At 49.9% G+C, this 15,486-nt stretch overlaps 1 protein-coding gene across 2 annotated transcripts in view; it reads left to right on the plus strand.

Annotated features, from left to right (window-relative positions):
* The window catches only part of Sptan1 (spectrin alpha, non-erythrocytic 1), a 65,764-nt gene that overhangs the window by 49,721 nt on the left and 557 nt on the right, over nt 1-15,486 (plus strand). For both annotated transcript variants that reach the window (XM_059259948.1, XM_059259949.1), the window contains 17 exons: nt 860-964; nt 3,161-3,369; nt 4,086-4,206; nt 4,579-4,700; nt 5,178-5,310; nt 6,452-6,550; nt 9,060-9,219; nt 9,797-9,873; nt 10,425-10,634; nt 10,993-11,289; nt 11,486-11,598; nt 12,240-12,257; nt 14,246-14,300; nt 14,621-14,817; nt 14,945-14,998; nt 15,077-15,223; nt 15,295-15,442. In XM_059259948.1, coding sequence (XP_059115931.1) covers nt 860-964; nt 3,161-3,369; nt 4,086-4,206; nt 4,579-4,700; nt 5,178-5,310; nt 6,452-6,550; nt 9,060-9,219; nt 9,797-9,873; nt 10,425-10,634; nt 10,993-11,289; nt 11,486-11,598; nt 12,240-12,257; nt 14,246-14,300; nt 14,621-14,817; nt 14,945-14,998; nt 15,077-15,223; nt 15,295-15,442 — 2,265 coding nt within the window. The remainder of the gene's footprint in view (nt 1-859; nt 965-3,160; nt 3,370-4,085; nt 4,207-4,578; nt 4,701-5,177; nt 5,311-6,451; nt 6,551-9,059; nt 9,220-9,796; nt 9,874-10,424; nt 10,635-10,992; nt 11,290-11,485; nt 11,599-12,239; nt 12,258-14,245; nt 14,301-14,620; nt 14,818-14,944; nt 14,999-15,076; nt 15,224-15,294; nt 15,443-15,486) is intronic.

A 15,486-nucleotide genomic window follows, 5' to 3' on the forward strand; every position in this document is an offset into this window, starting at 1 on the left:
TTAAAAGGACAGTCTGCTCTTCCAAAGGACCCAGGTTCAATTCCCAGCACTCCCATAGCAGCTCACAACTGTCTGTTACTCCAGTTCCAGGGCATCCAACATCTTCATACAGGTATATATGCAGTCAAAGCACCAGTGTACATAAAAATAATAAATAATAAAAATAATCTTAAAGAGGGTGATTTTAGAGACCACCACTGTGAACATTTTAGCGTCTCTTTCCAGTCTGGTTGTATTTGCATGAACTGTTTGTTGTAGAGGTGTATTTTATGTGTGAGTTCACAGTGTCATTTTTCATTAGTATTTATGGCGGAGTATTATCCCATGTCACTAAAAGCCTCCCTAAACATTTGCATATGGGAAAATCCCAAGAGTCTTTCTGTGACTTCAGAATTCCCGTCTGGCTGCCATTCAGGGGTCCCTGGAGTGCAGACTGCAGTGAACATCTCAGCACACTGTTCCCTCTGCGGTCCTTGCACTGGGGAGCTTCATTGCTGTTGGGGGCTGTGCTCTTTGCCCTGGCATTCCAGAGAAGGCGTGGGGCTGGGCCTCTATCCCCACTCTGAGCAGGCTCCTTAGTCATATTGGACCTAGCTTAGTGGGTAGAATAGTGACTCCTTGGCACACACATTTAATCCCAGCACTCAGGAGACAGAGGCAGAAGGATCTATATAAGTTCAGGGTAAGCCAGGGATACATAGAGAGATCTTATCTCCAAAATAAAAATAAAAAAAAAAATTGCAAGAACAAACAGTAACTCATTTAAAAGGACCTGGAGCAGCTCTTGGCCACCCTGGGTTTTGCAGAACACTATGCTGCATCCTGTAATAACCATTCCCTTTGGTCTTGTCAACTGCAGGTGGAAGCTCTCCTGGCATCTGAAGATTATGGCAAAGACCTGGCCTCTGTGAACAACTTGCTGAAGAAGCATCAGCTGCTGGAGGCAGACATATCGGCCCACGAGGTCAGCAGGGTAACAGATGGGAGGGTGGGATGATTAGAATGAACCTCAGGAGTATTCCAGATTGTTGAAGAGAGCTGGAGTTGTTCAAAGAAGGCAGCAGTTTGTGTATGGACTGGTTTCTTGATTTTTCTCAGCCTAGGTTTATATAGATCTTATCCATAAGAACTAATCATTGGAAAAATCAGGTGCATTTTTAGCTGGAGATGGAGCTTAGCGGTCCAGCAGTTTCCTGTCATGCCCAAGGGTCTGGGTTCCATCCATGCTGCTACAAAATTAAAGGAATATTTTTTTTTTTGCATGTGTATTTTTGTTGTTGTTTGCTTTTTTGGTTGTTTTCTGTTAATTTTTCCAAGACAAGGTTTTTCTGTGTAGGCCTGGCTGTCCTGGAACTTGTTCTGTAGACCAGGCTGGCCTTGAACTCAGAGATCCACCTGCCTCTTAAGGCATGTGCCACCACTGCCTGGCGGTTGGTTGGTTGGTTTTTGTTTTGTTTATGTTTTGAGATGTAGTCTTGACGGGTCTCAAACAAGATCCACCTGCTCTGCTTTGAAGTGCTGGGATTAAAGGTGTGCACATCCACACCCAGCTCTTTTTTTGAATTGGGCTCTCAATATATAGCTTTATATGGCCTCAGACTTGCAGTAATTTTTCTGCCTCTGCCTCCCAAATGTTGAGGTTATAGCATTTACACCACACCTGTGGCTTTAAGTAATTCAAGTAGTAATTCTGTAAGATAAGTAGCATTTCTGTGAATGGTGATAGATTTTATAAAAGGGGATGAGTGGGAAGGACATCATTGGTTATATTTGTGCAGATCTCCATTAATCCATCTTATACAGGACATCTGGGGTTTAAGTTTCTGAGTTGATTTGTTAATTGTGGTATGTATGATGGGTTCACAGCATATAGCTAGGCTGAAGGAAGAGGAGGAGGAATTTGATTCAGACTATGAAAAATAGTTTTTCTCTGCTTTTATACTAGCACCTGCAATTGGTAACAGTTTTGTAATTGAAATTAGTTTTTCACAATGAACTGTGTCAAAAGCTGTCCTTGTATTCTGTATCCTTGGTCTATCCTGGGCTTGGAATGGATTACATCTACTTGTGATTCTGTCACATATCTGACTCAGAAATGTTGGTCCTCTGAGTTACACATGTTCTAAATATTTTGACCCATTTCATATGTGATACCAAAACCTCACACCTTGTTAGTCTCATCAGAAAAACCCTGGGGTACCAGGTAAGAATTTCCCAAAATTCTAATTTTGTTCAAAAAGTTTGAATTTTACCATTAACAATTGAATTGTGTTCCTGTCAGGGGACAGACTCACTTCATCTTTTGAGGGCAGGGTAGGCACTGTTGACACTGGAACTCGCCACACAGCACAGGCTGGCTTGGCTGTGGTGGCAGCCCTTGTATCTTCGTCTCTCAGCTGCTGGTTTACAGGCTGAACCCCAGCGTCCAGCGCACTTGATCATTTTTGACAGAGTAGCTGTTGAAGATTCAAGGCTGAATGCCCATAGTTTTCCTTAGAGTTCTTCTTTAATGTAAAACGTGGACGTTTTTTAAAATTATGTTTATTATTTGTGGTGGTGGGTGGGGGGAAGTACATACAGTCAGAGGATGACTTGGAGGAGTCAGTTCCCTCCACCATGGATGAACCTGTCATCCTCTGAGCCATCTGGTAGGCCTAAGATGTTTAATTAAACTAAATTGGCTGTGGCTCACATCTTTAATTCTAGCAGTCAGGAGACAGAGGCAAGTGGGTCTCTGAGTTTCGGCCAGCCTGGTCAACATGACGAGACCCTGTCTCAAAGAAAACAAAGTTAACCTTTGCTGCTCTCAAAGTGTAGTGGTGAAGTGTGCTTATCCCACACAAGACTCAGTCTCTAGCATCAAGATATGAAAGGATAAGGAGATGAAGGCCACTGCCAAACAGAATAGGTGGCAGTAAAAAGTGGTTTCTGCTGCAGCCATGGCGCCTTGCATTTTGCATCCTTCCCACCTTCAGCGCACATGTCCCCATGGTGACGGAACCAAGTCTTAGTGTCATTGATCTTACAGAGCTGCAAGGGTCCGCACATCACACCCTGATTTATGAGGCTCCAGAGCCCAGTGAGGAATTAATGAGTGCTGTTTTCAGGGAGCTGTCTTTGGGCACCAGGTTTCTGATCCCTCTCTTGTGTCCCTGCCCAGGATCGTCTGAAGGACCTGAACAGCCAGGCTGACAGCCTGATGACCAGCAGTGCCTTTGACACCTCCCAAGTGAAAGAGAAGCGGGACACCATCAATGGACGCTTCCAGAAGATCAAGAACATGGCAGCCTCCCGAAGAGCAAAACTGAGCGAGTCCCACCGCCTACACCAGTTCTTCCGAGACATGGATGATGAGGAGTCCTGGATCAAGTATGTGCCCTGAAGTTGTGTGTTCAAGTCTTGGGCTGCCTGGAGGAGTTTCAGGCGTTTTGATCTGTTGGGGTGGCAGGGAAGTGTGATGGAAGGGCACAGTTTAGGGACCTTGCCAAACTCCCTTCCTCTCGTCTATTGCACAGTAGTGAGCAGCAGTTAAGCTATAGTGATGGTAACCATGATGTCACAGTAGACCCTGCCTTTTGGGTCCCAAGGAAGTTGCTTTGTTTTGTTTTTTTCTTGTTTGCTTGTTTTTTGTTGGTTTGGTTTGGTTTTTTGAGATAGAGTCTCTCTGTGTAGCCCTGGCTGTCTTGGAACTCACTGTATAGATCAGACTAGACTTGAATTTTATAGAAATCCACCTGCCTCTGCCTCCCAAGTGCTGGGATTAAAGGTGTGCGCCACCACACCTGGCTTAAGGAAACACCTTTCTGTTTCTCTATATGTGACACATGAGGAAGTGGAGTTACTAGTGCACCACCAGTGATGCGCCTCTCCTCAGGGCAGGGCCATCCCTCTGTATCCCCCTGACATTTAGATGACAAATGTGCATGATCAGAGACAGTTCTAGATCTGTGTTTTTCGGAAACAGTGGCTTCTATTCCCAGGAAATGGAAAGGGATTTTATGAAGAAAATGGCAGAAGTTGGAGGATGCCAGGGTTAGTGGCTGAACTAACACACCCCATGGACATGACCATACTGACCATTTCAGGGAGAAGAAGCTGCTAGTTAGCTCTGAGGACTATGGCCGAGACCTCACAGGTGTTCAGAACCTGAGGAAGAAGCACAAACGGCTAGAAGCCGAGCTGGCTGCCCATGAACCGGCCATTCAGGTGAGTGGATGCCTTCTGCTGAGAGAACAGGGCCATGAGGAAGGCAGAGTCCTCTGATCTTAACTCTGCAGTCTTGTGATTGTGATGACTTAGCCCCAGCCATGAAGCAGCAGCACTGTTGGCTTTTGAGTCAGGGTTTCTCTGTGGAACCTTGGCTGGTATGGAGCTCCCTATGTAGACCAGGCTGACCTCAGACTCTGAGGTCACTTGCTTCTGCTTCCAGAGTGCTGGGATTAAAGCTGTGCCCAGCATGCGTAGCCTGAAGAGATGATTGTGAATGCGTTGTTGAGACTTCCTGAGAGCTTGAGCCACAGGCACCTGGAACTAGGCACTGGGCGCACTGCTAGTGCTGACTCTTTTCTCACCTGTCAGGGTGTCCTGGACACTGGGAAGAAGCTGTCTGATGACAACACCATTGGGCAGGAGGAGATCCAGCAGCGTCTTGCTCAGTTTGTGGAGCACTGGAAAGAGCTGAAGCAGCTAGCAGCTGCAAGGTGAGCAGGCAGGCAGCTCTTCAGACGGACGAAAGACCTGGCCCTTCCTGCCAGCTCCCAGGCTCTTTCCTTGGGTGTCGAATATTAGCTTGCTCCAGAGCCATTCTGATCTGATCCTGTCCTATGAGTCTGAACCCAGCGGTTAACTCCAGAGCTTCCTGTCTGAAGAGTACTGTCTGCCTTGTGTCCCTTAGAAGGCTAAACCATGTTTTACACACAGACACATTCCTCTGTGGATATTTTAGAATATTTTATCCAAAGGAGAGATCTCTTTTTTATTTTTTTATTTATTTGTTTGTTTATTTTGGTGCTGGTGATTGAACCTGAGATCTTTTTTGGGGGCAGGTGGAGAGGGAACCTGAGATCTTAATTAAACACACTAGTCAAACGCCAATACCACCCAGCTATAACTCCAGCCCCCTTCATGCATATTTTAAGTACATACTAATGATTTCCTCTCCCCTATTCCTTAATAAGGGGCCAGCGGCTAGAGGAGTCCTTGGAGTACCAGCAGTTCGTAGCCAATGTGGAAGAGGAAGAGGCTTGGATCAATGAGAAAATGACTCTGGTGGCCAGTGAAGATTATGGAGACACTCTTGCTGCCATCCAGGTCAGGAAAGCTAAGCAAATGCTTGAGCAATGAAGGTGTACTAGCTGCAGTCTTAAGGCTAGGAGTCAGAAGTGTAGTGTGGGCAGGCCATGTTCCCATCGTACCTCCCTAGAGAAAGGTCCTTCCTGCTTCCACAACCACACTTTTACTCTAAGCTTTCTTCCCACATAGCATCTCCATGTCCACTCTTTTCTCTGGCATTCTGTTCTGTGTTCGTGTATGTATCTGTCCAAATTGACCTCTTTTGTAAGGATACAATCTTACTGATAAGAGAGACTGAAAATATCCCTTAATGTCCTTTTTTTCCCCATGTTCATGGCCCCAGGAGTTAAGCTCACTCCATAGCCACTTCCAGTTGGTTAACGATTGCTGTCTAACAGCCACCTGAAACCGACTTGTGTTGGTGGGTGTGTCATCTGTCCACTATTTCCAGGGTGAAACTAACTGAGCTGGAAGATCCCCGATGGCTGTAGTCACAGATTGTCTTGTTCGGCCTTTCACAACCCCGTGTTCTACTCTAGGCTGGATGAGCTTCCTCCACTTTGTTCAGAGAGGCAAAGGCAGAAAACAGCAGAGTATTAAAGGCATTGTACTGTTCTCAGAGCTGGCCCTAAGGCAGCCTGTCATGGGATAGGAGAGGTCACACATCACCATGGTCACGCCTTCCTGTTTGGCTTCCTGGTTCCAACCAGCCAATGTGGAAGCAGTTTGCATTGCTTTGAGCCACTCTCCTTACAGTGGGCAGTCCATGTGTTAGGATAAATTCAGTGGCCTCCCTCAGGGTGTGTTTGGTCCCTAGAAACAAGAAGAGGGGATATTGTTCTCCATTCAGTAGGTAGCTAGACATAAGACTGAGTCCCTTGTGGGATATGCATAGAAGTGTTATTGGGTGCTTACTTCCAGCTGTCTGTCCATTCTTACAACCTAAACTAGGTGGTTCTGCAGACCTTCATCCTTCCTGGGCTGCAGCTTCCCCTGCAGCCTGCTCTCCCTCCTAACTCCCTGGTACCCGTGTGCCATGCTGATGGTGCTCCCCCTAGAGCAGAGAGGAGGGGGACAGGGCTCACAGCTTGTGTCACTCTCTGAGACCTGGCGTATTTTAATAGTGCACCAGTGACTGACCTCACTACTTTGTCTCTAGGGCTTGCTGAAGAAACACGAAGCTTTTGAGACAGACTTCACTGTCCACAAGGATCGGGTGAATGATGTCTGTACTAATGGACAAGACCTCATTAAGAAGGTGAGCCTGGATCCCAGAAAGACCCTTGTTCTCAGCCCAAAGTACACAAGCTGAGGTCTTAGAGATTGTCAGTGCGCCTGTGCCATGTTTCCTATAGCAGGAAAGAGTTGCTTTTGAGAGGCTAGAGAAATGGATCAGCAGTTAAGAGTACTGGCTGCTCTTTCAGAGGACCCAGGTTCAATTCCCACATTCACTCACATCGTAGCTCACACCTCCAGGGGATCTGATACCTTCACACACAACATAAAATAAAGTTAAAATAGCCGGGCGGTGGTGGCGCACGCCTTTAATCCCAGCACTCGGGAGGCAGAGCCAGGTGGATCTCTGTCAGTTCGAGGCCAGCCTGGACTACCAAGTGAGTCCCAGGAAAGGCCCAAAGCTACACAGAGAAACCTTGTCTCGAAAAGCCAAAAAAAAAAAAAAAAAAAAAAAGTTACATAAATTAAAAAAAAAAAAATACTGCTTTTGAGTTAGCCCTCTTCCTTGGGCAACCAGCTTTTGACCTTAAGTGAGGAGGACTATCTTGTTGGTTCTTTTCTGACAGTAGGACTTCCAGAATGCTATTCTTTCATTTCTTTTTTATTGTTTTATGTGTATGGTTTTGCCTTCATGTATGTCTGTGCACCACATTTATACATTGCCCAAGGATATCAGAAGAGTGTAGTGGATCCCTTACAACTGGAGTTACTGATGGTTGTGAGCCACCATGTAGGTGCTGGGAATTGAACCTTGGGCCTGTAGAAAAACAGACAATGCTCTTAAACCACTGAACCATCTCTACTTTTTTTTTTTTTTTTAAGATTTATTTATTTATTATGTATACAGTGTTCTGCCTGCAAAGTATGTCTGCATGCCTGAAGAGGGCACCAGATCTCATAGATAGTTGTGAGCCACCATGTGGGTGCTGGGAATTGAACTCAGGACCTCTGGAAGAACAGTGTTCTTAACTGCTGAGCCATCTCTCCAGCCCTTTTTTTTTTTTTAAGATTTTATTTTTTATATGTGTGTGTGTGTCTGTACTATATGTGTGCAGTGTCCACAGAGGCCACAAGAGGGCATCAGATGCCCCTGGAACTGGTATTACAAGCAGTTGTGAGCCACTGTGTGGGTTCCGGGGCCCTCCAGTCACCTATTCCTTTATTTCTTAGTGATAAAGGTTGCTATTGAGATAATAGAAAATGTAGTAAGTTAAGTAGAAACCACATGGCACAGTGGTGTATTCATACAGTGAGTTTGAGCCTGACTTGGGCTGCATAGTAACTCTGTCTCAAAAGCATCACTAGGAATCACCCAGAAAGCCACCACTCAGAAATGGCTGCTCTAGATTCTTTATTTATCTTGAAACAGGGTCTCTTGTAGTCTAGGCTGGCCTCCAGCTCGTTCTATAACCAAGGATGACCTTGAGCTCGTGATCCTCTTACCTCTACCTCCCAGGTGCTAAGATTGCACTGTGTACCACCACGCCTGGCTTAGTGAGATTTTAATGTTTGGCCGTCCAGACTTTTCCTCTGAACTGTGTAGAACTAAGCATGAAATGTGTGCGTAGTAGGATTGTATAACTCCATGGGTTATGTGAAACCTATTACAGTAGGGATGGTTTAGTTTACTGGTTACTCTTTTCCAGAGAAAGAAGAAAAAGTCTCAGTACTTTGAAAGCAGTGGAGAGTGTCCAGGCCTCCCCATCTGCAGCTCTAGGCCCAGGCTGTGCAGGATCAGTTCCTGAGACGTAGCACAAGTGTGATGACAGTGTCACAAAGCTTCTGTTCAGTAACTGCCATGTAGAGAATTGGGATTTGGGCCCGGGCTGGTGCCCAATTGATAGGACCTTTGCCTACCATCTGTGTGGCAGAAATACTTAGGTGTCCAGGTTTGTTCCATGGAGAGCTTTTTCTCCTGGCCATGGTCAGCAGACAGCATGAAACTGGAGTCATACCCAGACTCCTAGGACTCCTGGCCTAGGAGAGTGAGAAGCTCCATGCCTTGCTGAGTCTCACCCTTGGAAGATGCTGCCTGTTCCAAATTGCTGAGGTGACTGGGTTCTGTAGTGCTTTGTTCTGGGCAGACTTTCCCTTCTTTACACATTTCTCTTTTCTCTCTGATTTTGTATATATTTCCAAATGCAGCTGACTGGAACTGGAACTGGTGTTCGGGCTTCATCATCCTTGTGTCCATAGCATCCAACACTCCCAGAGTTACTGTCTCATCACCCAAGGGTTGGGGCCGTTCTTCGGCTGTGTAGTGTTTGAATGTTTACGTGGTGATCTTCCCCTTCAGAAGCTCTCGTGACACGCTGCACTCACGCTGTCCCCCTCTCTAGTGCTCCTGCAGCACTAAATCCTGGGACTAGATGGCTGGTCCAGGTGTCATCCTTAGGAAGCTTCACCCAGCACTGGTCGGGAGCAGATAAGCCCATGTGACAGAAATTGAACAGTTGGAGGCTGGGAACCTGCCACAGACAGGTGACTGCAGCTGGTGGCAAAACTGATTTGTGCTTTTTCTCTTGGCCTAGAACAATCATCATGAGGAGAACATCTCTTCAAAAATGAAGGGTCTGAACGGGAAGGTGTCTGATCTGGAGAAAGCAGCAGCTCAGAGAAAAGCAAAGCTGGATGAGAACTCCGCCTTCCTTCAGTTCAACTGGAAGGCTGATGTGGTAGAGTCCTGGATTGGTGAGTGGGTTCAGCAAGACCCAAAGCTTCCAACTCTCCTAGGCTAAGAAGATGGCAGAGCCACGGGGTATGTTACCACACAGTTGGATTTCTGCTTCCGGGAGGAAACTGATAGGAGGTGGGCTCAGAGAGTCTGCTGCAGGACAGACATGGTAGCCCTATAAGAAGAGACGTCCTGAAGTCAGAGTTGCCACAGCAGTGCCTGCACCAACCTGGCATGAAGGGTCACCAAACAAGGGCCTGCAAACCTTGACACAGCAGGACAGACCCAAGTACTCGTAGGCTCCCCTAAGGGTCAGGTCATGTCAGAACTGCCCACTGGCTGCCTGGCCAAGATGCCATCTAGCTCCTGGTTAAATGGAACTAGATTCTGGTGTCAGAGCCCATGGGACCCCAAAGGCCCTCCATGCCCAGTTGAGTCAGGGTGGGTTACAGGGAGCAGGCAGCCACTGAGTTCAGGAAGGCTGCTGGTAACTTTGGAATTGAAAGTGAACATGCCTCCATCCTATCTGTGGCTTGCTTTCCTAGTCTGTCTGTCCTGTGAGGGCTGGGACAGTCTTCGTGCTTTGTTTCGCAGGTGAGAAGGAGAACAGCTTGAAAACGGATGACTATGGTCGAGATCTGTCTTCTGTCCAAACTCTGCTCACCAAGCAGGTTAGTTAGCCACCTGAACAGCTAGCTCTTCTAGGGGAAGGCTGGAGTCCTTCCTTTAGTCTTCGATGGCCTCCTGTGTGTGTGGCCAAGGTCCTGGGCCTCAGAGCTTCCAGAGGGATAGAGTAGATGCAGAACCAGGCATCCGGGCAGCAGCATGATAGGCTGGCAGGGTTCAGACACAGGTGTCTGTCGGTCTTCAGCAGGCCGCAGGGTCTGGGGACAGGCCTTCCTGCACCCAGTCACACAGAGTAAACTGAAAGTGGTCACATGTGAACGGTCTGCTATGTCTGAGGAGCCAAGGCCATACATAGCCATGCCCAGAGCTTGAATGCTGGAATGGAAGGGTTTACTTATGGCCAGGAGCTGAAGAGGAGGCCATTGCCACAATGTGTGGTCTAAGGCGAGTAGGAACATAGGCAGGTATGACTGAATGTCAGCTGGAGGTGGGGCTCTAGGCCGGCTGCCATCTGAGCAGCTGTGCCTGCCCTCTGAGCTGAGGCACATTAGGCTCTCTGTAGTACATGCAGCTGACTTGTGGCTCCTCTCTGCAGGAGACCTTTGATGCTGGCCTGCAGGCCTTCCAGCAGGAGGGCATTGCCAATATCACTGCGCTCAAAGACCAGCTGCTAGCCGCCAAACACATTCAGTCTAAGGCCATCGAGGCCCGACATGCCTCCCTCATGAAGAGATGGACCCAGCTGTTGGCCAACTCAGCTACCCGGAAGAAGAAGTTGTTGGAGGCCCAGAGTCATTTCCGAAAGGTAAGGGTAATTCATATTCAACTGGACCAGTGGAAGAGACAGGAAGGCCCCATTTGCTTCTGCCATGCTGTGCCATCATCCTGTGAGGAAGTGACCTCAGCTCAGAGGAACTAACCATGAGCCTGGACTCAGTGGAAATGGAGGCACATGGAGCCCTTGAACTGTCCTGGTGAATTTATCCTTTGACCCTCCCAGGATAAGTACAGCTTGTACTGAAGGGCACCGGGCAGAGGACAAGAGGGGAAGATTTTGAGATGGGGCAGAGAGCCAGAATCCCAGCAGGCCTCACTCTCTGAGTCCCAGGAACTGCCCCACCCACATACATAGCCACAATGACACTCGGCCCCTCTACTTCTAGGTAGAGGACCTCTTCCTGACCTTTGCCAAAAAGGCATCGGCCTTCAACAGCTGGTTTGAGAATGCAGAAGAGGACCTGACCGACCCAGTGCGCTGCAACTCTCTGGAAGAGATCAAAGCCCTACGAGAGGCTCACGATGCCTTCCGCTCATCGCTCAGCTCTGCACAGGCTGACTTCAACCAGCTAGCTGAGCTGGACCGCCAGATCAAGAGCTTCCGGGTGGCCTCCAACCCCTACACCTGGTTCACCATGGAGGCCCTGGAGGAGACCTGGAGGAACCTGCAGAAGATCATTAAGGTGCACCGGGCGGGCAAGTCACTCAGCAGCCCTGCTGCTACTTGTTGGGTCAGCTTCAGTAGGACTTCTGTCCCCCTCCACTTTGAAGTCCCACTGGCATTTCCCCAGGGTAGAGCCACGTTTATGCTGAGCCCATGTGAGGCCAGCTCTCGGGAACCCGCAGAAGGTAGCAGCACCTGCCTGCCTTTTGTCTCAGGAGCGGGAACTGGAGCTGCAGAAGGAGCAGCGGCGGCAGGAGGAGAATGACAAGCTGCGCCAGGAGTTTGCTCAGCACGCCAATGCCTTCCACCAGTGGATCCAGGAGACCAGGTGCCTGCCATGGGGCCCCCAGAGAACATCTGCCCCCTTCAGCTTGAGGACACACAGAGCCTGTTTAAAACCTGGTACCTAAGCCGGGCGGTGGTGGCGCACGCCTTTAATCCCAGCCCTCGGGAGGCAGAGGCAGTAGAATCTCTTGAGTTTGAGGCCAGCCTGGTCACAGAGTGAGTTCCAGGACAGCCAGGACTACACAGAGAAACCCTGTCTCGAAAACAAACAAACAGAAACTAGTGCCTAAACCAGGTACAGTTCGCATCTGTCATCCCAGTGCACAGGAGGATGGCCATGAGCTTGAGTCTAGTGTGGTTTGCATATTCTGTGCCATTGGAGGCTGTAGCAAGACCCTATCTCACCCCGAAAGATGGAGTGGCGGGGAGGACTGCTTGGACCAAAGGCTGGCATAATCTGGTTGGGTTGCTCTGCATGATTCATTTCCACTGAGATGTTAGCAGCTGTCCCAAGTGAGGTAGACCTGCTCAGGGATCAGTCAGGGCTGGCAGAGACTGAGCCGGCACAGTGTCGGGGGGCAGCGTATACTGATGTTCTGTTGGTTTTCTTCTCTCCTCCATCCCGTCCTGATTACTGCTGTTCGTGGACACTCCCGTGGCTCCTGACTGCTTGGACCTCCACAGAACGTATCTCCTCGACGGGTTAATATTGCCTTCTTTCTCCGGGCTCATGGTGTGGTGGTGTCTTGTGTGCTTGTCCCTGTGTCCCTTGTCCCCAGTGGCCTGGCTTGTAAAGGATGGGCCTCCTGCCCACCTTGTCCATGCCCTTTGTCCCTGCTAGAAGAACCCATGGTCTTTGGGGGAGTCACTTCCCCTCTTTCAAGGCGTGAGAGGAAGCCAGAGTCAAAAGTCTAAAGCTAGAGCCCCTGTCCATGCCTGTTCGCCAGGATTAGATGAAACTTCCCTTTTGGCCTGTTTTCCCATTGTGACCAGAAGGATTCGCATTGAGCCCCAGCAGTCTGGGCATATGAGGCTGGATGGCTGTGATAGGAGCTTGGGCTGAGTTCAGTTGAGGGAAGCTCTGCAGCCCCCTTAGGGCTGAGGTAACCCTATCTTCCCCTGGGGAGGGTAACCAGAATTATTTACCCTAGCAAAAGGTAGAATGTCCAATGTTATAATGTGGTGTGGAGGCAGGGCTTGGAGGAGTCCCCGGGAGGAGCAGGGCTATCTCCCAGTCCCAGAAGGAGCCTGTACCCAGGCCATCTCCCTGTCCATTCTTGCCAGGCCAAGCCAGACTAAGGCTTAACTAGAGCCCATGGGGTTCTGCAGAGGAAAAGTCAGGCATGTGAGGCTAGTGACCACAGAAATCTGCCCACACCAGTCAGGTTGTAAGAGGCTTTGCAAGGCGGGAAGGATTCAGCATCTGGCCTGAGCCCCACAGGCCTCCCCACGCTATGCTGTCTGCTGCTCTGGGTCTTGTGTCTGTGCAGTGCCATGCTTCCTCACCTGTGGCTCCTCCCAAGCCTTGTCCCACCTGGCCCAATGCCCCTGAGCTACCCATGGTTCCCACCCGATGCCAGGCTGCCAGCTTGTGGCACATGTCTGTCTCGATATGCTCTTGCCTCGCCTTCCTTTGGTATATTCATTTGGTTTCTTTTCTTTGAATAGCATAGCATATCGTCGGGTCATTCGTGTCTATCAGTATGAAGTTGGGGATGATCTGTCTGGAAGGTTCTTCTCCTCTTATTTCTCTTCTTCCCTCACTGTGGTTTTACCAATGCACTCTGGACTCCCAGGCGGCTCTGCTTCTAACCCATACCCTAGCCACTTGGGAGGAGGGTCTGTCCCCCTCCGATGCACTGGCCCTGCCTCCTGCCCCAGTCCCTGGGGCTCCCTTTTCCTGGGGGATGGGGTGTGCCTGTGAGTCTCAACTGCTGGGGTAGGAGGAAGCCTGGTGCCTTGCCTTGCTAAAGCACTTTGAACCTGGGTAGGTTTTAGAGTTCTTCCTGGCTCACTGAAGTTACAAGGGTAGACTGGGATAGACATGGGTGCAGAGGAGACGGGGCTTTGTGCACTGTGTGAACTTGTCCCTGCACGTGACCCTGCTCGTTTGATGTCTTTGTTCACTGGGAACCTTCTTTGTGCTCACACTTACATCTTGGAGAGAAGCAGGCTCCTCAGAAAATGGTCTTCAAAAGGAGGCCAAATCCAGAGTTCTAGCACAGCTGTCCTCAGCTGGAACCAGCCTGCAGCACACCCACGTAGCTATCTTATTGGCCATGCTGTCTCTTAGAAGGTGGCATTTCCCTCAGTGGCTATCCTAAGGGGAACTAAAGTAAGGCTAAGGGGACTGTCAGTCTCTTGACTGTCCCTACAGCCCCAAGGGCTCCTGTCTGTTGGGTTCTTGGCCTCCTGTTGGTGCAGAAAAGGGTCTGTCAGGCCTGAAGCTGCTCTGTTCCTACGGGGAACAAATGTAGTTCCTGAGTGATCTTTTAAGAGCTGAGAAGCCCCTGGCCCATGTGTCTCTAAAAAGAAATGGGACCTGCCCTTTCCCAGGCCTGTTAGAAGGGGTGCCCAACACCAGATGGGTTGTTTCCTCAGGCTGTGGGCACTTTGTACCAGGAGGAAGAGTTAAATGTGGGCACTGGTGTGCTGCATTGGAGCCCTGCTCACTGTGCTTCTGTGTTTAGGTCCTGCATGGTGGAAGAGTCAGGAACTCTGGAATCTCAGCTTGAAGCTACCAAAGTGAGTGCCCAAAGGGCTTTGGCCACCGCAGAGACCCCCCAGCCCGGCAGCCACTCGGCCTGAAGCTGCCAAGGCCGTTTTTCTCCCTTGACTTCAACAGCCTTTGGGCTTCTTTCGGAGACCGTCTCTGCCAGCTGCTGTAACTGAACTCCATTGAAGAGGCCAAGAGGCCTCATGTACACACACTGCAGCCTGACCGGCACCTCTGCAGTTGTGTTATGAAGATTTTTTCCTTCCCCATCCCTACCCCTTCCCACTCTTCCTTTCCTCGGCTGGGTTCTGGGGGTCCCTGTCTCACGCTGTTTTGTCCCCCCTGGCAGCGCAAGCACCAGGAGATTCGAGCCATGAGAAGTCAACTGAAGAAAATTGAGGACCTGGGGGCCGCCATGGAGGAAGCCCTCATTCTGGACAACAAGTACACTGAGCACAGCACTGTGGGCCTGGCCCAGCAGTGGGACCAGCTGGACCAGCTGGGCATGCGCATGCAGCACAACCTGGAGCAGCAGATCCAGGCCAGGTACCAGGGTGGGGGGCCCAGCAGGGGCCAGCCCAGAGTGCCGCTGTCCTCACGGGACTGGCACAGGAGGGGAGAACACGCCACTTGTGCACGGAAGGCCTGCTCCCTATCTCTGTCCTTCTCCCAGGAACACAACAGGAGTGACCGAGGAGGCCCTTAAGGAATTCAGCATGATGTTCAAGTGAGTGTGGCCCAGGGACCTTGGCTGAGGGTGGATGGGAGGCAGGGACCGTGTGCCGAGCTGGCCTCTGTGCTACAGGCACTTTGACAAGGACAAGTCCGGCCGGCTGAACCACCAGGAATTCAAATCCTGTCTTCGCTCCCTGGGCTACGACCTGCCAATGGTGGAGGAAGGAGAGCCCGACCCCGAGTTTGAGGCAATCCTGGACACTGTTGATCCCAACAGGTAAGTGAAGGGACAGTGGACAGAGTTTCAGCCTCCCTCTGCCCTCCCTGCTTACTGTACTGCCTCCATAGGGATGGCCATGTCTCCCTGCAAGAATACATGGCTTTCATGATCAGCCGCGAAACGGAGAATGTCAAGTCCAGTGAAGAGATTGAGAGCGCTTTCCGGGCCCTCAGCTCTGAGGGCAAGCCTTACGTGACCAAGGAGGAGCTCTACCAGGTAGGACTTTGGGAAGGGCCTGAGATCCTAGGCACAACTGAAGC

This window comes from Peromyscus eremicus, chromosome 4 (assembly GCF_949786415.1).
Source record: "Peromyscus eremicus chromosome 4, PerEre_H2_v1, whole genome shotgun sequence".
Taxonomy (NCBI): Eukaryota; Metazoa; Chordata; class Mammalia; order Rodentia; family Cricetidae; genus Peromyscus; species Peromyscus eremicus.